Source organism: Suricata suricatta, chromosome 2 (assembly GCF_006229205.1).
Source record: "Suricata suricatta isolate VVHF042 chromosome 2, meerkat_22Aug2017_6uvM2_HiC, whole genome shotgun sequence".
In the NCBI taxonomy this organism is placed as follows: domain Eukaryota; kingdom Metazoa; phylum Chordata; class Mammalia; order Carnivora; family Herpestidae; genus Suricata; species Suricata suricatta.
Genome location: NC_043701.1, coordinates 14,211,007 through 14,228,795, shown reverse-complemented (window position 1 = coordinate 14,228,795; position 17,789 = coordinate 14,211,007). Strand labels below are relative to the sequence as shown.

Sequence of the window (17,789 nt, the reverse complement as noted above, 5' to 3'; positions counted from 1 at the left end):
TACTTATGTTAAATATAAATGGTCTGAACATTCCAACTAATAGGCAGAGATTGTGAGACCGAATGTTTTTTAAAAAGTAAGCTAGCTATACGAAATCTACTTTATTATTTTTTTAAGTGTTTATTTTGAGAGAGAATGCATATGAGCAGGGGTGGGGCGGAGAGAGAGAGGGAGAGAGAGAGAGAGCAAATCCCGAGCAGGCTCTGTGCTGTCAGCACAAAGCCCAACGTGGGGCTTGATCTCCTGAACCATGAGATCATGACCTGCACCTAAGTCAAGAATCAGACACTTAACTGACTGAGATGCCTACGTGCCCCAGGAATATACTTTAAATATAAATACAAATGTATTAAGATGGAAAAAATATATACCATGTAACCTTTCTTGGTATTTTTGAAGTCTTAATATTTAGGATTTCTTTGTTTTTATTTTTAACTTAGATTTTTTTTTTTAACGTAAAGATTTGTTTTATTTCTACGGGGGGAGGAAGTAGGATAAATAGAACTGTTTTCCGATTTGCTCTCCACTGTATACACATATACCCACACACAAACACACACACACACACACACACACACACACACACACACACACATCAAAAACATACTCAAACTGCACCAATACTTCGTATTTTGACCAAAAGAATAGATCCTGGGAGGAAGTACAAAATGCAAAATGAAATGACTGAAAAGTGCTGAACAAACAGCATTATTAATATACAAAATATTTATATTACTGAACTCGTAACAGTTGATGTTCTCCATGTCTGTCAAACTTTGGAACCACAGAGCTGATTTGTTAAATCTAGTCCATGCCAGCTTCTAAACTCCAGAAAAAATTTTTTAGTTAGCTTTATTCTTCGATGCCTCATCAAAATTTTCTACAAGATCTGGAACATCCTCGTCCTCCTCATCAGTGTCTTCTGGTTTTGGTGCTTTGCTATCCAGCCCTTGCCGAGGGAACTGTTCAGCTAACCTCCTGAGACTTGTTCATCTGTCAGCACTAAGCTGACTTAATATTCCAGGAAGCATTTCTGTGATTGGTGTGGCTTCTGCATGACCAGTAATTGCAAAGTGTTAGCTGAAAGGGAAGCTTGGACTTTGGGATTGTTGAAATGAATAACTGTCCCATCATCTTTAATCATGTTTACCTCTTCAGTACCAGCTATATTATTCACAGCCAGTTTTTTTTTTAGAGAACTCTGAAGTTTTTTGTCATCAGCTGTAGCTGTTCTGTGTACCACCTCCTTCTTTCTGTGAGCTGTGCCCTTGCCCCCTATCTGAACCTGAGCTTGAAGTTTGGCTAACTTTTCTTGATTCATGCTGTTGGGAAATCTGAAGCAGGGAGGGTCCTCCAACAACAGCATGTGGCAAGAGCAAGATGGCTGCCTCCTAGATTTTATATTTTAATTTATTTTTTAAATAGAACTGTCAAGCTATCTAACATACAGTGTATATAGTATGCTCTTGGCCTCAGGAGTAGATTCCCATGATTGATTGCATACATCAAACACCTGGGGCATGTCCCCAACAAGTGCCTTCTTCAGTGCCCATTGCCCGTTTTCCCCTCTCCTCCGCACACCCCTGCCATCAACCCTCAGTTTATTTTTTTATTGAAGAGTCTCTTATAGTTTGCTTCCCTCTTGGTTTGAAATGGCTTTTTCCCTTCCCTGCCCCCCATGGTCTTTTGTTATGTTTCTCAAATTAGGAGCTCTTAAAATGTAATTAATATCAATCCAGAAGATAAACGCTATGGATTTTTATTTTTTAAATGTTTGCTTAATTTGAAAGAAAATGCACACATGAGCAAAAGAGAGGCAGAGTGAGAGTGAGACAGAGAGAATTCCAAGCAGACTTCTCATTGTCAGCACAGAGCTAGACGCAGGGCTTGATCTCACAAATTGTGAGATCATGACCTGAGGCAAAATCAAAAGACTCTTAACTGATTGAGCCACCCAGGTGCTCCAGCACTGAACTTTTAAATGCAGAGTATTTTATTTTTTTAATTAATTAATTTTTTATGTTTTTTATTTATTTTTGAGAGACAGAGACTCTGCGAGTAGGGGAAGGTCAGAGAGAGAGGGCAATAAAGACTCCAAAGACTGGCTGCTCCAGGCTCTGAGCTGCTGTCAGCACAGAGCCCGATGCGGGGCTCGAGCCCATGATCCGTGAGATCCAGTAATGAATATAGTGACATTACTTGCGTATTTTATTTCCATGAAATTTTATTTTGTTTTCATGAAATTTCATACATACGTATTTGAAGATTTTCTAGTATCACACAATGGCTTAACATCCTTATAACCTGTTGCAAAGTGTTAGCTGAAAGGGAAGCTTGGACTTTGGGATTGTTGAAATGAATAACTGTCCCATCATCTTTAATCATGTTTACCTCTTCAGTACCAGCTATATTATTCACAGCCAGTTTTTATCTACAGTTGATTTTTACTAAGGATGGTGCTTTAAAAAATATGCTTGCCCATTGTAGATTGTGTTTAACTGCACATATAGAAAACTTAGCTTACAGTGGGTTAACCAGAAAAGGGTTTTGTTTTTCTCACTTAGTAAAGACTCGTGGTTGAGGAGGCTGTGAGTCCAGCTGGTACACAGGCTACTTACAGCTTTTGTGTTCATCCAGCCTCGCTATATGGACTCATCTTTATGTTTATCTTTTTTTCTGGCGGCAGTATGGCCACAATGCCTACAGGCTTTTCTCTGTGTAGCTAGAAAGGATAACAAGGCACAAAAATTGAGTTGACTTGCCTCTGTGTGTCATGTGTTTGTGTTTTGCTTTTTAAAAAACTTTTATTTTGAAATGTTTTCAGAAAAATAAAAGAAATAGTATAAGGAATTCCCCTATATCCCTCACCCGGACTCCAAATACTAACATTTTACCACATTTGCTTTGTCTTTTATGTTCTCTTTTTATGTCTTTTTATGTCCTCTTGTATGTGTATGTATTTGAACTCTTTGATGTTAAGTTATAGATGTGATGCCTCTTTATCCCCAAATACTCCAGTATGTATTTCCTAAAAACAAGGATATTCTATTACATAAATGCAATACAATGATTTGAATTAGATATTAACAATAATACAACACTGTTAATCTCAAGACTTTATTCATATTCTTCTGAATTGTCCCAATAATGTTCTTTTTTATTAAAATTTTTCTCTTTGGGGTCCCTAGATGTCTCAGTTGGTTAAGTGTCCAACTCCTGATTTTGGCTCAGGTCACTATCTCACGGTTTTTGGGTTTGAGTCCTGCGTTGAGTTCTTTGCTGATGGTGCAGAGCTTACTTGGGATTCTCTTTTTTCTTTCTCTCTCTCAAAATCAGTAAATAAACATAAATTTTTTTTTCTTTAAGGCCCAGTTCAAGATCATAGGCTGCATTACTTGTTCATGTTCCTCTAGGCTTCTTTAATGTGTAACTTCAGTCTTTGACATGATCTACACAGTTTTGAAAAGTACAAGCTAGTTACTTTGTAGAATGCCCTTCAGTTTTGGTTTGTCTGATTTTTCTTCCTGGCTGGATTTTTGACAGGAGCACCATTGAACCATTGAAGTAATGTTATATTCCATCAGAAGGCACATGCTAGTGATTTGTCCCGTTTCTGGTGATATTGCCTATTTTTCCACTGTAAAATCACAGTGCTTTCCTTTTTGTAATTCATAAGTATCTTGGTGTTGATACTTTTTTTTTTTTTAATGTTTATTTTTAGAAAGAGAGCCTGAGCAGGGAAGGGGAAGAGAATCTGAATCAGGCTCCAGGCTCAGAGCCTGAGGCAGGGCACAAACTCATGAATGGTGAGATCATGACCTGAGCTGAAGTCAGATCCTTAACGGACACTTTTGAAACTGTAAATATTGCTTGCCATCACTTCTGATCCACAGGTGATAACAGCCATTAGTGACTTTTTCTCAGTCTCCTAACTCTCTTTGAAAGAACTTTTCTATGTATTCCCACCAGCAATGTCCAGATATCTCTATCTCTAAAGCCAGAGCTCCATGGAGGCTTGGAAATAGAATCCTTTTGTTTTTAAGTTTTAAGTATTTATTTATGTATTTTGAGAGAGAGCTCATGCGCATGCTCAAGCAGGGGTGGGGGCAGAGAGAGAGGGAGAGAGAATTCTAAGTAGGCACCACACTGTCATCGCAGAGTCTGATGTGGGGGCCCTCTCTCACAAACCATGAGATCATGACTTGAGTTGAAATCAGGAGTTGAACACTTAGCCTACTGATCCACCCAGGTGCCCCAGGAAGTGTAATGCTTTTTCGGTGGCCATGTGACTGCATCAAACAAAAAGAGTATTTTCAGTAAGGAAAAATGGTTGAATATAAATCCTCTTACTCTCATTAAGTCACCTCCTCTTAGACCTGTTAGAATAGAGCTATTCCTCTTAGTGGAAAGTCTTATCAATTGTATGTATGCTTTGTCTACATTTCCAAAGGGGAAAGAAATGACCTGTGGGAAAGAGGGCAGTAGAAGGAACCGTAATAATACTGAAGACATTCATTCCCTCTGTGCCAGTATGGGTGACTTCTTTCTTGATCCTTGATTGATGTATATAGTTTTGGGGTTGCTACATCTCATTTTTAAGAAAAATTGCAGAAAACAAGACCCAGAACACTGAGAAAGCCTTTCTGAAAGTCATATTCTGTTCATGGTAGAATTCTTACAGTAGTTCTTGGCAAAATACCATTCAAGCTCTGATCTTTTACCTCCATTGGAGAGTCCTGAGAAGATGGGGGAAATGCGGAACCCATGATTTTCATGACAAAGTAGCCATGCTTTTGTGTATTTGTCAAAAAACTTTTTTTTAATGTACATAATATATTTTGTGTAATGGTATGACTCTCCCTGAGGTTTATATGGATGTTATTTTTCTTACTTTTGTTCAGGAAGTTTATCGGAATTCTATGCCAGCTTCCAGTTTCCAGCAACAGAAGCTTAGAGTCTGTGAAGTCTGCTCTGCCTATTTAGGTCTTCATGATAATGACAGACGACTGGCTGATCATTTTGGGGGCAAACTGCACCTGGGATTTATCGAAATAAGAGAGAAGCTTGAAGAATTAAAGGTACATTGGTAAATTAATATCCTGCACTTTATCTAATTTAACCCCTCATTGTTTTGATATGTGTTAGTTATTTTTTTGTAAAATATCTTGGCTGTAATTGTGCTAACAATTCAAACCGAATAGAGGAGGATCGTAAATGGAGATAACAGCTGGTTTAATGGATGATGTCTGAGAAACAGACTTTAAATACTGCTGGAGTTCTAAACTAATTCTTTCATACAAATTGCTCCCAAATGTTCTTCTTTTTATAAAATAAACTATAATATTTAAAGGACGATTGAGAAAGTGAGTCTAGTATTTATTTGAAATACTTTGCAGTTCTTCACTAAATAGCAAGCAAGCTTGTAGGACCTCTAGTTTTATTTTATGCTCCTGCTTCCATTTCAGAAAGGAATCAGGATGAAACCTCTCTTTAAAAAAAGGACAGTTACCATCACTTACATATATATATATATACACACACTCTTTTGAACATATACTTATGTTCTTATTCATGTGCTGAATTCTTTTGAGAAGACAGGCAAACAACAAACATGAGGGTATTTCTAAAGAGGTTAAAGATCAGAGTAAATGGATAGAGTTTGTTTTTTTTAATTGTGGCACTGTAGCATTAGTTATGAGTGGAAGACTGGCTCAAAGATGGTAATCACTGGACAGTGACTTTTATGACTGAAATTAACCCAAGGTCTGTAGTTTCACATTTAAAATGTGGAGCGAGAACCACTTGGGGACAACTCCATATTTGTAATTAACAGTGAGCTCTTCTAAGTATTCTGAGTGGCTGGATCATTTTGGGCAAGTTTTAATGACTAAGTCTCACTGTTTCAGATGGTTATTGAGTTTTAAGTTAAACCTCAAAAATAGTACTGTTTGGGAATCTTTGCTAGCAACAGGACTATGTACCATTTCATGGTACTTTTTGAAGCAACAGAATTGAGATGGTAATTGGAAGTGACAGAAGACATTTTTATTTTGAAAATCATAGAGAATGGGAGCTTGTAATGATTTATAATGCTTCATGTTCTTTAAAAAATACAAAATAGGTGGCCCTAGCTGGCTCAGTTGGCACAGTGTGTGCTGCTTGATCTCAGGGTCGTGAGTGTAGAAATTACTGAAGAAGAAAAACTTGAAAAAAATGCAAAGTAATGCTAGAAAATATTCAAAGGAGAAAAGTCTTGTAGAAATGAGCTTGAAATATTGTCATGAAGAAACATGAAATTTTACAATTGTTCCCCAAAAGAGGAAAAGAAACATTTTGGAAACTAGACTTGCATAATGATTTTACCCAGGGAAACTTTTAATTGCATTGTTATTAAACAAATTTTGATGTTACTTGTGCTGTATTGGGAACCACACATTGTAGTGTGTAGGGGTATTCTCATTAAGAATGGACTCAGTAAATAACGCTCCTCATTTTATATTACTTGAATTGTCATTGTCTTTTAAGAGAGTTGTAGCTGAGAAACAGGAGAAAAGAAATCAGGAACGCCTGAAACGAAGAGAAGAAAGAGAGAGAGAAGAAAGGGAGAAGCTGAGGAGGTATGGAGTGATTAATTGAATAGTCCAACTATCTGAAGTTGAATGTCCCTGGCTCTAAAAAAAGATGTGATTAATACAAGACCTTCAGTGTTACTAAATCTGGAAGTGGTAAATTTGTTTACTCTTAAAAATGTTACCTTGTGAAACAGTGAAACAGTATTTATAAAAATGTTAACTTATAGCCATTTAAGTCAAAGTGCTTTCCTTCAACACAGGTGGAAGAGTAAATAAAGAGTCACATCCTTATTTTTTGTAAGATTTCTTACAAAGTTCTTTCTAGCCCTCTGGTTTTCATAATGGCTATGTTTGTACCAGATTGGTATAAAACTACTTTTATTTTTGTTGTATACTTTATTCTCGATAACAGTTTGTGTTTGTTTGTTTCATTGATTATCTTATATCATGCTTTGATCCTATATTTCAATACTAGGCGCTATAAATTTAATAGCTAATAGTACACATTTTAAATATTTGTATTCATCAATTGATAAAATCATATTCTTCATATTTAGTAAACATTTCAACATTAATGTTCTGAGCCACTTTTACCCATTGGCAACAAGTGTGTGACATCCTGGTGGGACCCGTCTCTGAACTCAAGTACATAACTGGTTTAACAATTTTAGGATGGACAGATCATGCCACAAAATAATTATCTGTACTTCTAGTTTATAGTGTTCCCTTAATTGTATTATACATCTCTGAAATTTAAATACTTTCCAGAAGACTTTGTGTCTAATTAAAACCCTTTATGATATGTGACTGTGATGCCAACTTCCCCCAGTCTTTGAGCATGTTTTATGTAGTCCATTTCAGGCTGCTTAAACTAACTTTGTTTTACATGGCTTATAGTAGGTAATATTTTTGCACTGTAGTGAAGAAATGAAACAAACCTACACTTCCTTTTTAAGGGGAGTGCTGTCATGCATCTGTTGATATGTGTGTGTTCATTTCCCATAAGATTTACCTTACAGCTCTATCATTGTTCTCTTTTGTGTACACCGAGTTTCTGTGGGAATATTGCTCAGCAGTATAAGACCTTATAAATGGCATTAGAAGTATCAGTTTTAAGTTAAAATTCTGAATATAGTGCCACTAATTTATATAATTCAACTGAAGTGATAGTTGAATGAAAAAAAATATCTTTGCCATGACTACATTTTCACATCTGTAGCTGACAAAGTTTATCACATCTTACTCCTTTGTTGCCAACTGGCACATTTCTTTTAACATTGATGGTAAAATGTAATGCTATTTCAGAAATGTGTTTAAAATTTTCTTTTTTTTAATCTGTGAACTTGAAATGTCAACTAAGAATGAAAGATGAAGAAATTACAAGCAAGTATGGAATTATACAAGATGGGATTCCAACTATGGTATTGAAAAGGAATATGATAAAAACTACTATTCCTTAGTGCCTGTTATGTACCAGGCACTGTGCTATGAGTTTACCTACATTCGTTCATCTAATCTCACAACTCCATGTGAAATTTATATTGCTGTGCTTCTTTTGCAAGTAACTAACAAAGCTGAGGGAAGATACCTAATCGCTGTCTGGGTCACAGGCAGTGGTGCGGCTGCGTTAAAACTGAAATCCGGAGAGTCCAGAGCCGTCCTTCACTTGTGCTGTGTCTTCCCCACGATAGACACTCATGGCTTCCTAGTAACCACAGTACTAGCCATTACTGTTTATTGAGTGTTAATTAGGTGCCAAGAAATGTGAAGAGGGCTTTAATAAGCGTATCCTGTGTCATGTTAAGAATGACGTTTTAAGATTGAATTGGGTGTTGTAGGAATTATACTGTGAGGTTGTAGTTCAAAAGCGAGTATCTCTCAGATTATAGAAATTTTACTCTGTTCCCAGAGGGAATGAAGAAATGACAGAGATATGAAGAATTTTTTTTCCAGGTTGGGAAGTATTTTCTGGGGAATTAGTGGTTATATACTGTGTTTATTCCTAGGAGCACATTTTTTTAAATTTTTTATTTTTTTATTAAAATTTTTTTTTGATATTTGAGAGAGACGAAGCATGGGTTGGGGGGGGGGGGCGCAGAGAGAGGGAGACACAGAATCTGAAGCAGGCTCCAGGCTCTGAGCTAGCTGTCTGCACACATCCTGCCACAGAGCTTGAACCCATGATCCACGAGATCATGACGTGAGCCAAAGTTAGACATTTCCGTGAGCCCCCCCCCCCCCCCCCGTCGGAGTGTGTTCTGTTAGAGGGCCGGTATCCCAGATGGAGGCTCTCATGCTGAGGCTGGGAAGTCTGTGCGGTTTGTGGTGTATTTTGGAAATTTTTGTATGTGTTCATACATGCCTTAGATTTATAGAACTAATAAAAAGATTAGAAATTGGGGTGCCTCCGTCAGTTGAGCATATCTGACTCTTGATTTTGTTTGGCTCAGGTCATGATCTCACGATTCGTGGGATAGAGCCCTGCATCAGGCTCTGCACTGACAGTATGGAGCCTGCTTTGGGATTCTCTCTCTCTCTCTCAAAATAAATAAACATTAAACAAACAATAAACATTAAACAAAAAAACATTAAAAAAAAGATTAGAAATCAGGAAGGATGCAATTTTAACTGTGTTGTACTTTTTCCCCACTTATTCTTTTTTTTCTAAAAATAGATATTCTTTTTTCAGGTCTCGATCACATAGCAAGAATCCCAAAAGGTAAGTTTTACACAAAATATACATAAGTAGTAAAGTTGGGTTTTTTCCAGAGGTAGTTTTAATAGATTAAATATCTTTTTTAAATGAATGATAATTAATAGATTCGTACTCTTAATTCTTTTGTAGGTTCAAGTATGGGCATTTTGTTTTAAGATGAAACTGGTCAGAAGGTACTCATGAACTGCAACCTAATTTTATTGAAGTAAAATTCTACACAGTGCCCTGGAGTTAAAGGGAAAGCTAGAAATATGGGGGCACCTGGCTGCCTCAGCAGAGCATGCAGCTTTGATCTCAGGGTTGTGAGTTCAAGGTCTACTTTGGCCATAGAGCCTACTAGACAAAAAGGGGAAAGCTAAAAATATTTTAGAATATTTCTTTTAAATCCTTAGAAGTGCAGGCTAACTATGTGACAGAATATATTTTTTAAATAATTTTGGGTGGTGCGTGTAAGTAACAGATCTAAGTAAGGAGGGTGTAGGGTGTACCTGTTGAAAATAAAAGTAGGTTGAATAGTTAAATACATTTTTGAAAGAGGGATCCATAGAGAGTTCTGTTCTTGAAGGGAACCTGAAATGTTTATTAGTTTATACCCTGGTCTTCACTTTATATGTTTATTACTCATAACATTGTACTGAGATCATAAAAAACTTGAAAGGGGCACGTAAATCCTTAAAGAGGACAGGAGAACACTTTCTTTTTTTAACATTTAGCATTAATATTTGAGGGCTTTTTGAAGACATTCTTTAAAATTTTCAGAAGTTACTAATTTTCTGAGAAAGGTGGAGAAGCATGGTGTACATTGTCATTTTTAATGTTTTGTGTGCAGTTCTCATCTCTGTCCTTGGGTCGTTCCTGTGAGTCCATTGCCACCTAGAATGCCCTTGCTCATTTTTTGTCAAATCTTACGGTTTTTCTTGTTCAGATAAATTCCTGAAACCTTTGGAGTACTCTTAACTCTAAAGTTAATTATTTCTCAAGAACTTTCCCCTATAAACTAGAGCATTTGCTGTTATGAAAGAAAAACCTACATTTCTTTGAGATGCCCCATAGTATTTTTTAGGATCTTGCAGTGATATTTCTGTTCCAAACACTAAAAAACTACTAGAGGACCAAGTGTGTCAGCCAGTTTATACTGTGATCTCTGAAATCTAGGAAGAGAAGTAGAAACATTAAGTGGTGATAGTCTTCTTGTTGACCAGTTTGTTAGTGCAAATTAGTCCCTTTGTTGAAAAGGTATTTAAACTGTACATAGAACATCTTCAGATATTGAGGCCAGAAAGTTAATTTCTACCATTGTACTCCAGGGCCCTTTTCTGTACTTGTTCAGTCCTCTTCTCTGCCTCAATCTGGTTTTCATACATCAGCCAAAATGAGCCCTTTAAAAAGTGAGATAAATTACACCAGTCCTCTGTTCTCATGCTCCAAAGGTACTCCACTTCACTTCCAGAAGTGGAAATCCTCGCCATGGCTTTTAAGTAATTGATCTGAGACTGGGGTAGTAGGTACCAGTTTGTCTTGTGTCAGCAGACTTATTAATAGCTCCCCCCTTGCTTTTTATGAAATTTGTCTTTGAGAGCATCCTGGTTTGAATGGTAAGGGTACTTGGTCTCTCTGCCCCTAAAGCCCCTGAGTTCCTCCCCTTGCTCACTTCGTTCCAGCCAAACAGATCTTTTAGTCCTTCAGCGTGCTGAACGTGCTCCTTCCTCGGAGTGCTTGCTCTGAGGTGTTCCCTCCGCCTGAAGCATCCTTCTTTGAGATGGGTGATTATCTTATTTCATCTGTGCTTAAATGCTGTTTTACCAGAAGAGCCTTTTCTGCCTATTCTGTACAAAGATTACAATCCTTATTTCTCTGTCCATCTTTACCTTTTTAATATAAGCTTTCTTTACTGGCCAACCTATCATCATCTACTGCTTACCTATCCGTGTGAAATTCTTCCTGGAATAGAACCTCCATGAGGTTAAGGACTTTGCTTTATTTGCTGCTCAGTCTTCTTGTTCTTACAAGAATGCCATATGCACCCAGTAAATACTTTTTGAATGAATAATTGTCTAGAATTTTTAAATTTTTAAATGTTTATTTTTGAGACAGAGTGCGAACAAGGGAGGGGCGGAGAGCGAGGGAGACACAGAATCTGAAGCAGGCTCCAGGCTCTGTTAGCACAGAGCCCGACATGGGGCTCGAGCCATGAACCGTGAGGTCCTGACCTGAGCCAAAGTCCGATGCTTAACCGACTGAGCCACCCAGGCGCCCCTAGAATTTTTTAAAAGGAATGAAATTATGCATTGAAAGATATAAATTCATTATTATTAAAGCTCAAAATGAGTGACTACCATTTAAACTTGGCATTGAACCAATTTTATGTTCTTTTCCCTATGCTACTTTTCTGAGAAATTTTATTCAGTTGCGAAAATACTCATTCAGCCGTAGTTGACTTTGGGTCTACTCTGTATGCCTTCCTTTGAATATAAATGTTAAAATAAGCTGAATGCTTTTAAACTGGATTTAACAAAATAATCACTTGAAAATGAGCTCAGTTTGTAAATTGTATCACCTGAATAATACGCTTTTGAATTTATTAAGTTCTAAGAAATCATCACATTTTTAAAGTAATTTTAACAGCTTTATTAAAGTATAATTTATGTATCATAAGTTCACACATTTTAAATGTACAAGTCAGTCATTTTGGGGAGCCACAGGTGTGCAGTGTGTCAAAGTCAAGATCACTGCAGTCACTCTAATAGTGACACTTAGAACAAAGTTCCGTATCTTTCTTCCTGCTTTTTTCCCCCCTCAAATGTTTTATGGCTTCTCCATGTGCCATCCTGACGCTCACCACACACACAGGCTGTGGGTTTCATAATTCAGTGGAGGTTCCAGAAGTGTTTTTCCTTTCTGTATGCCTATGTACTCATAATTTTTTTTTTTTTTTTACAATTAAAAAACCATGCGTAGGGGCGCCTGGGTGGCTCAGTCGGTTAAGCCTCCGACTTCAGCTCAGGTCAGATCTCACATTCGTGGGTTCGAGCCCCGCGTTCAGGCTCTGTGCTGACAGCTAGCTCAGAGCCTGGAGCCTGCTTCCGGTTCTGTGTCTCCTTCTCTCTCTGCCCCTCCCCCTCTCATGCTTTGTCTCTCTCTGTATCAAAAATAAGTAAAACATTAAAAAAAAAAAAAGTGTAAATCATTTGGAGAGCTTTTCTCCCAAATTAAGTACTGCTTAAAAGAGAAAAGTCTTACTGTGTTGATTACACTGTGGCTAGGCATATTGTGGACATTAAAAACTTATTTTGATGGCCATAATGGCCATATAATCTTTTAAATTCAGAGTTAGTAAATTGTTCTAAACACTATTCTTTAAGCCTCTCTTCCCTTCTTTATTCATGTCCATCAGAAATTATTTAAATGAACGACACATCCATAAGTCATCTAGATAATACAATCCCTGACATATAGTAGTGGTATAGATTTTCTCCATTTTTATTATATTTTTATTGTTTAAGAACTAACGTTTCATTTTGAAATTGTAGAAGACAATATACTATATGCTAGCATTTTATTTTGGTGTAGATTTAGCTGACTTGAAATAAAACCAGCGTTAAGCTTACTGAGAGATTATTTCTCTTTAAAGAGGCTTTACTAAATGAGAAGTGCACTGCTGAGGAAGCTAGAGACTAAAGCAAGTGGGTTTTGTAGGTCCAGGTCCAGAGAGCATCGCCGACACCGGTCTCGCTCCATGTCCCGGGAGCGGAAGAGGCGAACTCGCTCCAAGTCGCGGGAGAAGCGCCATCGGCACAGATCCCGCTCCAGCAGCCGCAGCCGCAGCCGCAGCCACCAACGAAGCGGGCACAGCTCTAGAGACAGGAGCAGAGAACGATCCCGGAGGAGGTACTGAGGTGTCGTAAGAGGATATGGGACTACCTTTATTAACGGTTTACACTTGGAATCCTGGTGGTTTGAAACTTGCATCTGGTAACATGTACACATTTGTGTGTGAGTGTAACATTTTCCCCCTGATGATATGGGTAAAGAATACACTTAGGAACCAGAGTAAGAAATTGGAACCATATGAGCAGAGGTTATTGCTTTTTCTCTGCTTAGTGTGTCTTGGGGGGAAAGAAACTTTATGGACAATTTTAGGTACCAGTACTCAGTTTTTTCAGTATGTATCGGCAAATTAAGGGCTTTAAGGAGTCCTTTCATTTACAGAGTTTATCTTTGTTTGACTTACTGTTTTCCAAGCTTCTTTTGAGCTGGTGCGCTTTCTCAGAGCAGACACAATCTGGTATATTGTTTAATCTGCACTGTAGGTATGCGTTGCTATATACAGTTAGCTTGGTGGGGCAGATTTAGAATCTTAAGGAGGTTAGACTTTCTTGGCATGGAAATTTAAAGGTTGCAAGGATGCGGTATGTTTAAGGACCAGAAAATCTATTCAGGACAAAGGATTAGAATGTGGTGGTGGAGTCTTAGCACACACAGGCTACATCGACCAAGCTCCCCAAACTTCTCAGGTCACAAGATGGTCTTTAAAAGCCAGGTCACTTCTACGGCACATAAACCATGCTTAAAATTGCTGTTTTTCATGACAACTCTTAACTAGATAAGTGATAAATCTTTGAGTGCCTAGCACCTACTGGTCTTAAATTTTCTATCGATGACTCTTCTTCATAAAGCCCATGAGAGAATCCACAGAAAGGTAAAAATTTTTGTTTGGGGTTAGGGTGAGAAGGAAGCCTTTCCTTGAAATCACTCATAAGCAGAGTTAATAGGCTTTCACTGAATATTTTCTTATAGCCTATCTTGTCCCAAGTAGGTCTCCCCCCTCCCCCGTGAGTTATAATTGACAAAATTATAAGATTCAAGGTGTGCACCGTGTTGACTAGATGTACACACATTATAAAGGGTTCCCGCCACTGGTTAACTAACCCATCCTTCACCTCAGATGGTTACCCCCCACCTCCCCGTGAAAAGTTGTAAGTTCTCTTATTAGGAAATTAAGTAGTTCTTCAGTTAACTTTTAATCAGTAAGAGTTATATACTTCTATATTAGGCCTAGTTAAAAAAAAAAAAGTGTAACAGTTGAGCAACTTTATTCAAATTAGAACACAAGACTAACATCTTTGACAATAGCCTGATCTGCTTCTTAACATATAAAAGTCTACATCAAAATGAGGAGTTTAGATGAGGCCAGATACCAGAGAAATAAAACATGGGTTCAGATAGTAGGTAGGAAAAAGGCACATCAGAGAATGAGGAGGATCTTTATAAGGGACATAGTTCCTAGAGTGATTTGCTCGATGGCCATTCATCTCACACTCTTACAACTGTGGACCCACAGTGCCCCAAAAATGCATTAACAAAAAGGAATCACCCTACTGGTTGTTGGAAGGTCTAGAGGGTTTGTCTTGTGAACCTGCCCACCTGTCATTGTTTCTGGTATCTGTGATCTCTCCGATGTCTGTGCTGGTGCTGGGGATGGAAGGGAGGGGCACGTCTCCTTACCCGGGATCGTGTGATCCTAGTCCTTAATGAGTCCTGCGTTTATGAAGTTGTAGAGGACATTTTTCCAATCTCCTACATTGCCACCCCTGTTATTTTCAGCATGTTCATAAACAGGTTATTTTTGTAAAACTATTAAAAGTTTTTTGCTTTTCTCAAGAGCACTTCTAATCTCGACAGCTTATTCTCTTTCAAAAGCAACATTGTGTTTTTACCAAAAATTAACAGCCAATTGCTCTTCAGACCTACGTGTTAGTATATATAAAACATCAAGTTATTGCTACATATGAATTTAAATTTCAAGGTAAAAGTCCTAACTAGAAGTCTAATCATGTGCTGTTTCCCCACCCCAACTGTGAAATGCTCGTCTGATATTATTCTGGTGACATTTCCCTGGCAACAGTTACCTTAATAAATGAGGACTTGGCTTGCATTTTTCTACTTCCTGGTCTATTCAAACACGTGGTGCAGACTTCACAGATTAGCGGGGTTCAGTGGCTGTGGCCAAGTAACCTAAGTACTTAAAAGCCGGGAGAGGACAGGATAATTAGATTATTAGGATTATTGGTAATTTAAATGAAATGTTGAATGTAAATAAACTGCTTGTAGCTGGGACATTATAATCTCTCACAAGATGCAAATTGATGCTCATCTCATGGTTATTTTCTAGTTATTACTGACCTTTGAGACTTACCTGCAACTGTGTCTTTAATTCTTAGGCATCTTCTCTCCTTGCTGTACAAAGATTCTGGAGAGGAGACATGCACTCTGATTTTTCTTCCCACATCTTTTAAAAATTAAGCCTATTCTAACAAGTAGAATGCTCAAGGTTGACATTAATCTTTCAACCTTTTGGGTTCAATCCCCCCCTAACTTTATTTCTAAACAGTTCCCCCCCCCCCCTACATTAGAAGCTCAAAGTATCACTTAACCCATGTTCAGAATTAAGATCTGAGGCCTGGTTAAATGAGATGATTATATAAAAAGTACCAGATATATGTAATATATATTACTAATTCATTCTAGAGATTGAAAGTATAGATTTCATGTTCTGATCCCATAATATATATCCTTTGGTTTTCCTTCTGACTGAATATCTGATAGGAGCTTGTTATCACTTACCTTTCTCACTGAAATCGGGGATGGGGATGGGGAGATGGTATGAAGAAACCATTGTGGTTAATCAAGAAGCAGCGTGATCATCTCTCTCTGTCTTCCATTCTGAATTTTTTCTGTTGCTTGAATGAACTCAGGAGGAGTAAAGATTTTAGAAATAATAAATGGTTATCGGAAGCCATACTACTGAGTACTTCTCTTACCTAAGTCAAGTGTGGCAAACTGTTGCCTACAGGCCACGTTTGGCCCCATAGCCAGTGAGCTCTGGGGTGGTTTTTACCTTCTTAAAGGGTTGATAGAAAAGGAAGAAGAATATCTACCTAAAATATTTACTCTCTGCCCCGACAGCAAAGAAAATAGAACTGAGATCAGCAAATCATGTCTTTAATTTCCATCCAATTTGGAACCTATATTCTTTTTATCAGGTTTTTAAAAAATTGGCATAACACTTCCATTTTTAAAGATACTATTTTCATATTAAATACATTTGCCATGAATTGGAAATGTTTTATGATTGCCTCTGAAATACTGAGAATATCCTACAAGTCATTATTTTAGCTTATGGTTTTGAGCCTTAGCTATTTGTTTTCAACCCGTCTCCCTTGTCAGCTCAGATAGGGCTCTGTTCAGTCCGACCACTGGCTCCTCTGTCTTTCTTGGATGTAGTCTGTATATCTTCAGCTATCAGTACCTTAATATTTATCCGATTCTTTCATTTGGATATTGGGTTTCCCAACACATTTTGCTCCTCAAATTAATATTTTTCAGATCCTCAAAAGAAAGATTCAGAGACCAAGACTTAGCATCACGTGACAGAGACAGGAGTTCAAGAGACAGATCACCTCGTGACAGAGACCGAAAAGATAAGAAGCGGTCCTATGAGAGCGCTAATGGCAGATCAGAAGACAGGAGGAGCTCTGAAGAGCGCGAAGCAGGGGAGATATAATTAGCTGTGTACATGTCCTCAACCCTTAAGCTTCCTACGGAGTTACGTACTCGTTTAGTTTACAGCTGTTGGGGGGACAGTGAGCAGTTCCAGACTCCGATCCACATAGGCTAGATGCGCAGTATCTAACTCGATCTGAACTGAACTTGCTTTCCCTGATGAAGCCTAAAACTACATCCATAGTTTCTGGTGAACCTGTAATGCGATTCTGAAAGTACAGTTTTATATAATAAGATGCCGATACCTTTATTCTTTCTAGTAGGAGTGATAGTGAACGAATTGTGTTGCTTGCCTGGGGAGTTTTTGAACATTTGTAAAATGCTGTCTTCCTTTCTAGTCCACAAACAACAGCTATCAGAATTTTTCTTTTTAATTCTTCTTCCTCTGACTTTTGTATCCCCTGACACCTCCACCCTCTAATTATAGGAGAAAGGGGGAGCAGGGAAGCAATATAACTCCTGTTCAATGGTTCTGTTCCATTATGAGCTGATTACAGAGCATTTATACTGGAAGGTGTGCTGGAGAACTTAAATACTGGGAGTTTCTGTTTTGTTTTACGGTGCCTATTTAGAGTTGGAAGTTGAACAGCTGTTGCATTACATACTTTGCTTTTCTATTGAAATTTTGAAATCGAACATGTCTTGATTTTTCTGTTTTATTGAATTGCTATGTTCAGGATGTTTTGAAAAGGGGGGTGGGGCAGGGGCTCTTTCATAAGCACTTGTTTTATTTTTTGTGTGTGTGGAGTATAAAGGCTACAACCTTATTGTAAAAAATAATAAAATGAAACAATCACCACCACCATCATTAAACTGTAACTTGTCTAAATTGTCACTAGAACTATTTGCTGTGGGCATTTCTTCTATTCTGTTATATCATTATTAGTGCCTTACTGTGCAAGGCACCAAAGGAAATAAACGTTACTTGCCAAGATGAA

At 37.8% G+C, this 17,789-nt stretch overlaps 2 protein-coding genes and 1 long non-coding RNA gene across 11 annotated transcripts in view; 1 reads left to right on the top strand and 2 right to left on the bottom strand.

Annotated features, from left to right (window-relative positions):
• LOC115278295 (putative RNA-binding protein Luc7-like 2) overlaps positions 1 to 17,789 on the top strand; it is a 57,793-nt gene extending 40,004 nt beyond the window's left edge. For all 9 annotated transcript variants that reach the window (XM_029922754.1, XM_029922751.1, XM_029922750.1 and 6 more), the window contains 5 exons: positions 4,902 to 5,078; positions 6,526 to 6,617; positions 9,262 to 9,291; positions 12,985 to 13,176; positions 16,675 to 17,789. In XM_029922754.1, coding sequence (XP_029778614.1) covers positions 4,902 to 5,078; positions 6,526 to 6,617; positions 9,262 to 9,291; positions 12,985 to 13,176; positions 16,675 to 16,852 — 669 coding nt within the window. In that variant the 3' untranslated portion in view covers positions 16,853 to 17,789. The remainder of the gene's footprint in view (positions 1 to 4,901; positions 5,079 to 6,525; positions 6,618 to 9,261; positions 9,292 to 12,984; positions 13,177 to 16,674) is intronic.
• On the bottom strand, positions 794 to 1,355 carry LOC115278355 (transcription factor BTF3 homolog 4-like). The gene is made up of 2 exons (XM_029922801.1): positions 1,151 to 1,355; positions 794 to 949 (listed from the first exon to the last, which is right to left on the bottom strand). Exons 1-2 carry the CDS (start codon positions 1,319 to 1,321, stop codon positions 881 to 883), a joined length of 240 nt encoding a protein of 79 aa, XP_029778661.1. The 5' UTR covers positions 1,322 to 1,355; the 3' UTR covers positions 794 to 880.
• LOC115278370 lies at positions 14,887 to 16,397 on the bottom strand. The gene is made up of 3 exons (XR_003902847.1): positions 15,913 to 16,397; positions 15,485 to 15,538; positions 14,887 to 15,310 (listed from the first exon to the last, which is right to left on the bottom strand). It is a non-coding gene; the product is annotated as an uncharacterized LOC115278370 (long non-coding RNA).

Coding starts and splice junctions, on each gene's coding strand:
- LOC115278355 (XM_029922801.1), bottom strand. CDS start 1,321: ATGAATCAAGAAAAGTTAGCCAAACTTCAAGCTCAGGTTCAGATAGGG. Junction 950..1,150: donor ATATAGCTGGTACTGAAGAG/GTAAACATGATT, acceptor TCCCTCGGCAAG/GGCTGGATAGCAAAGCACCA.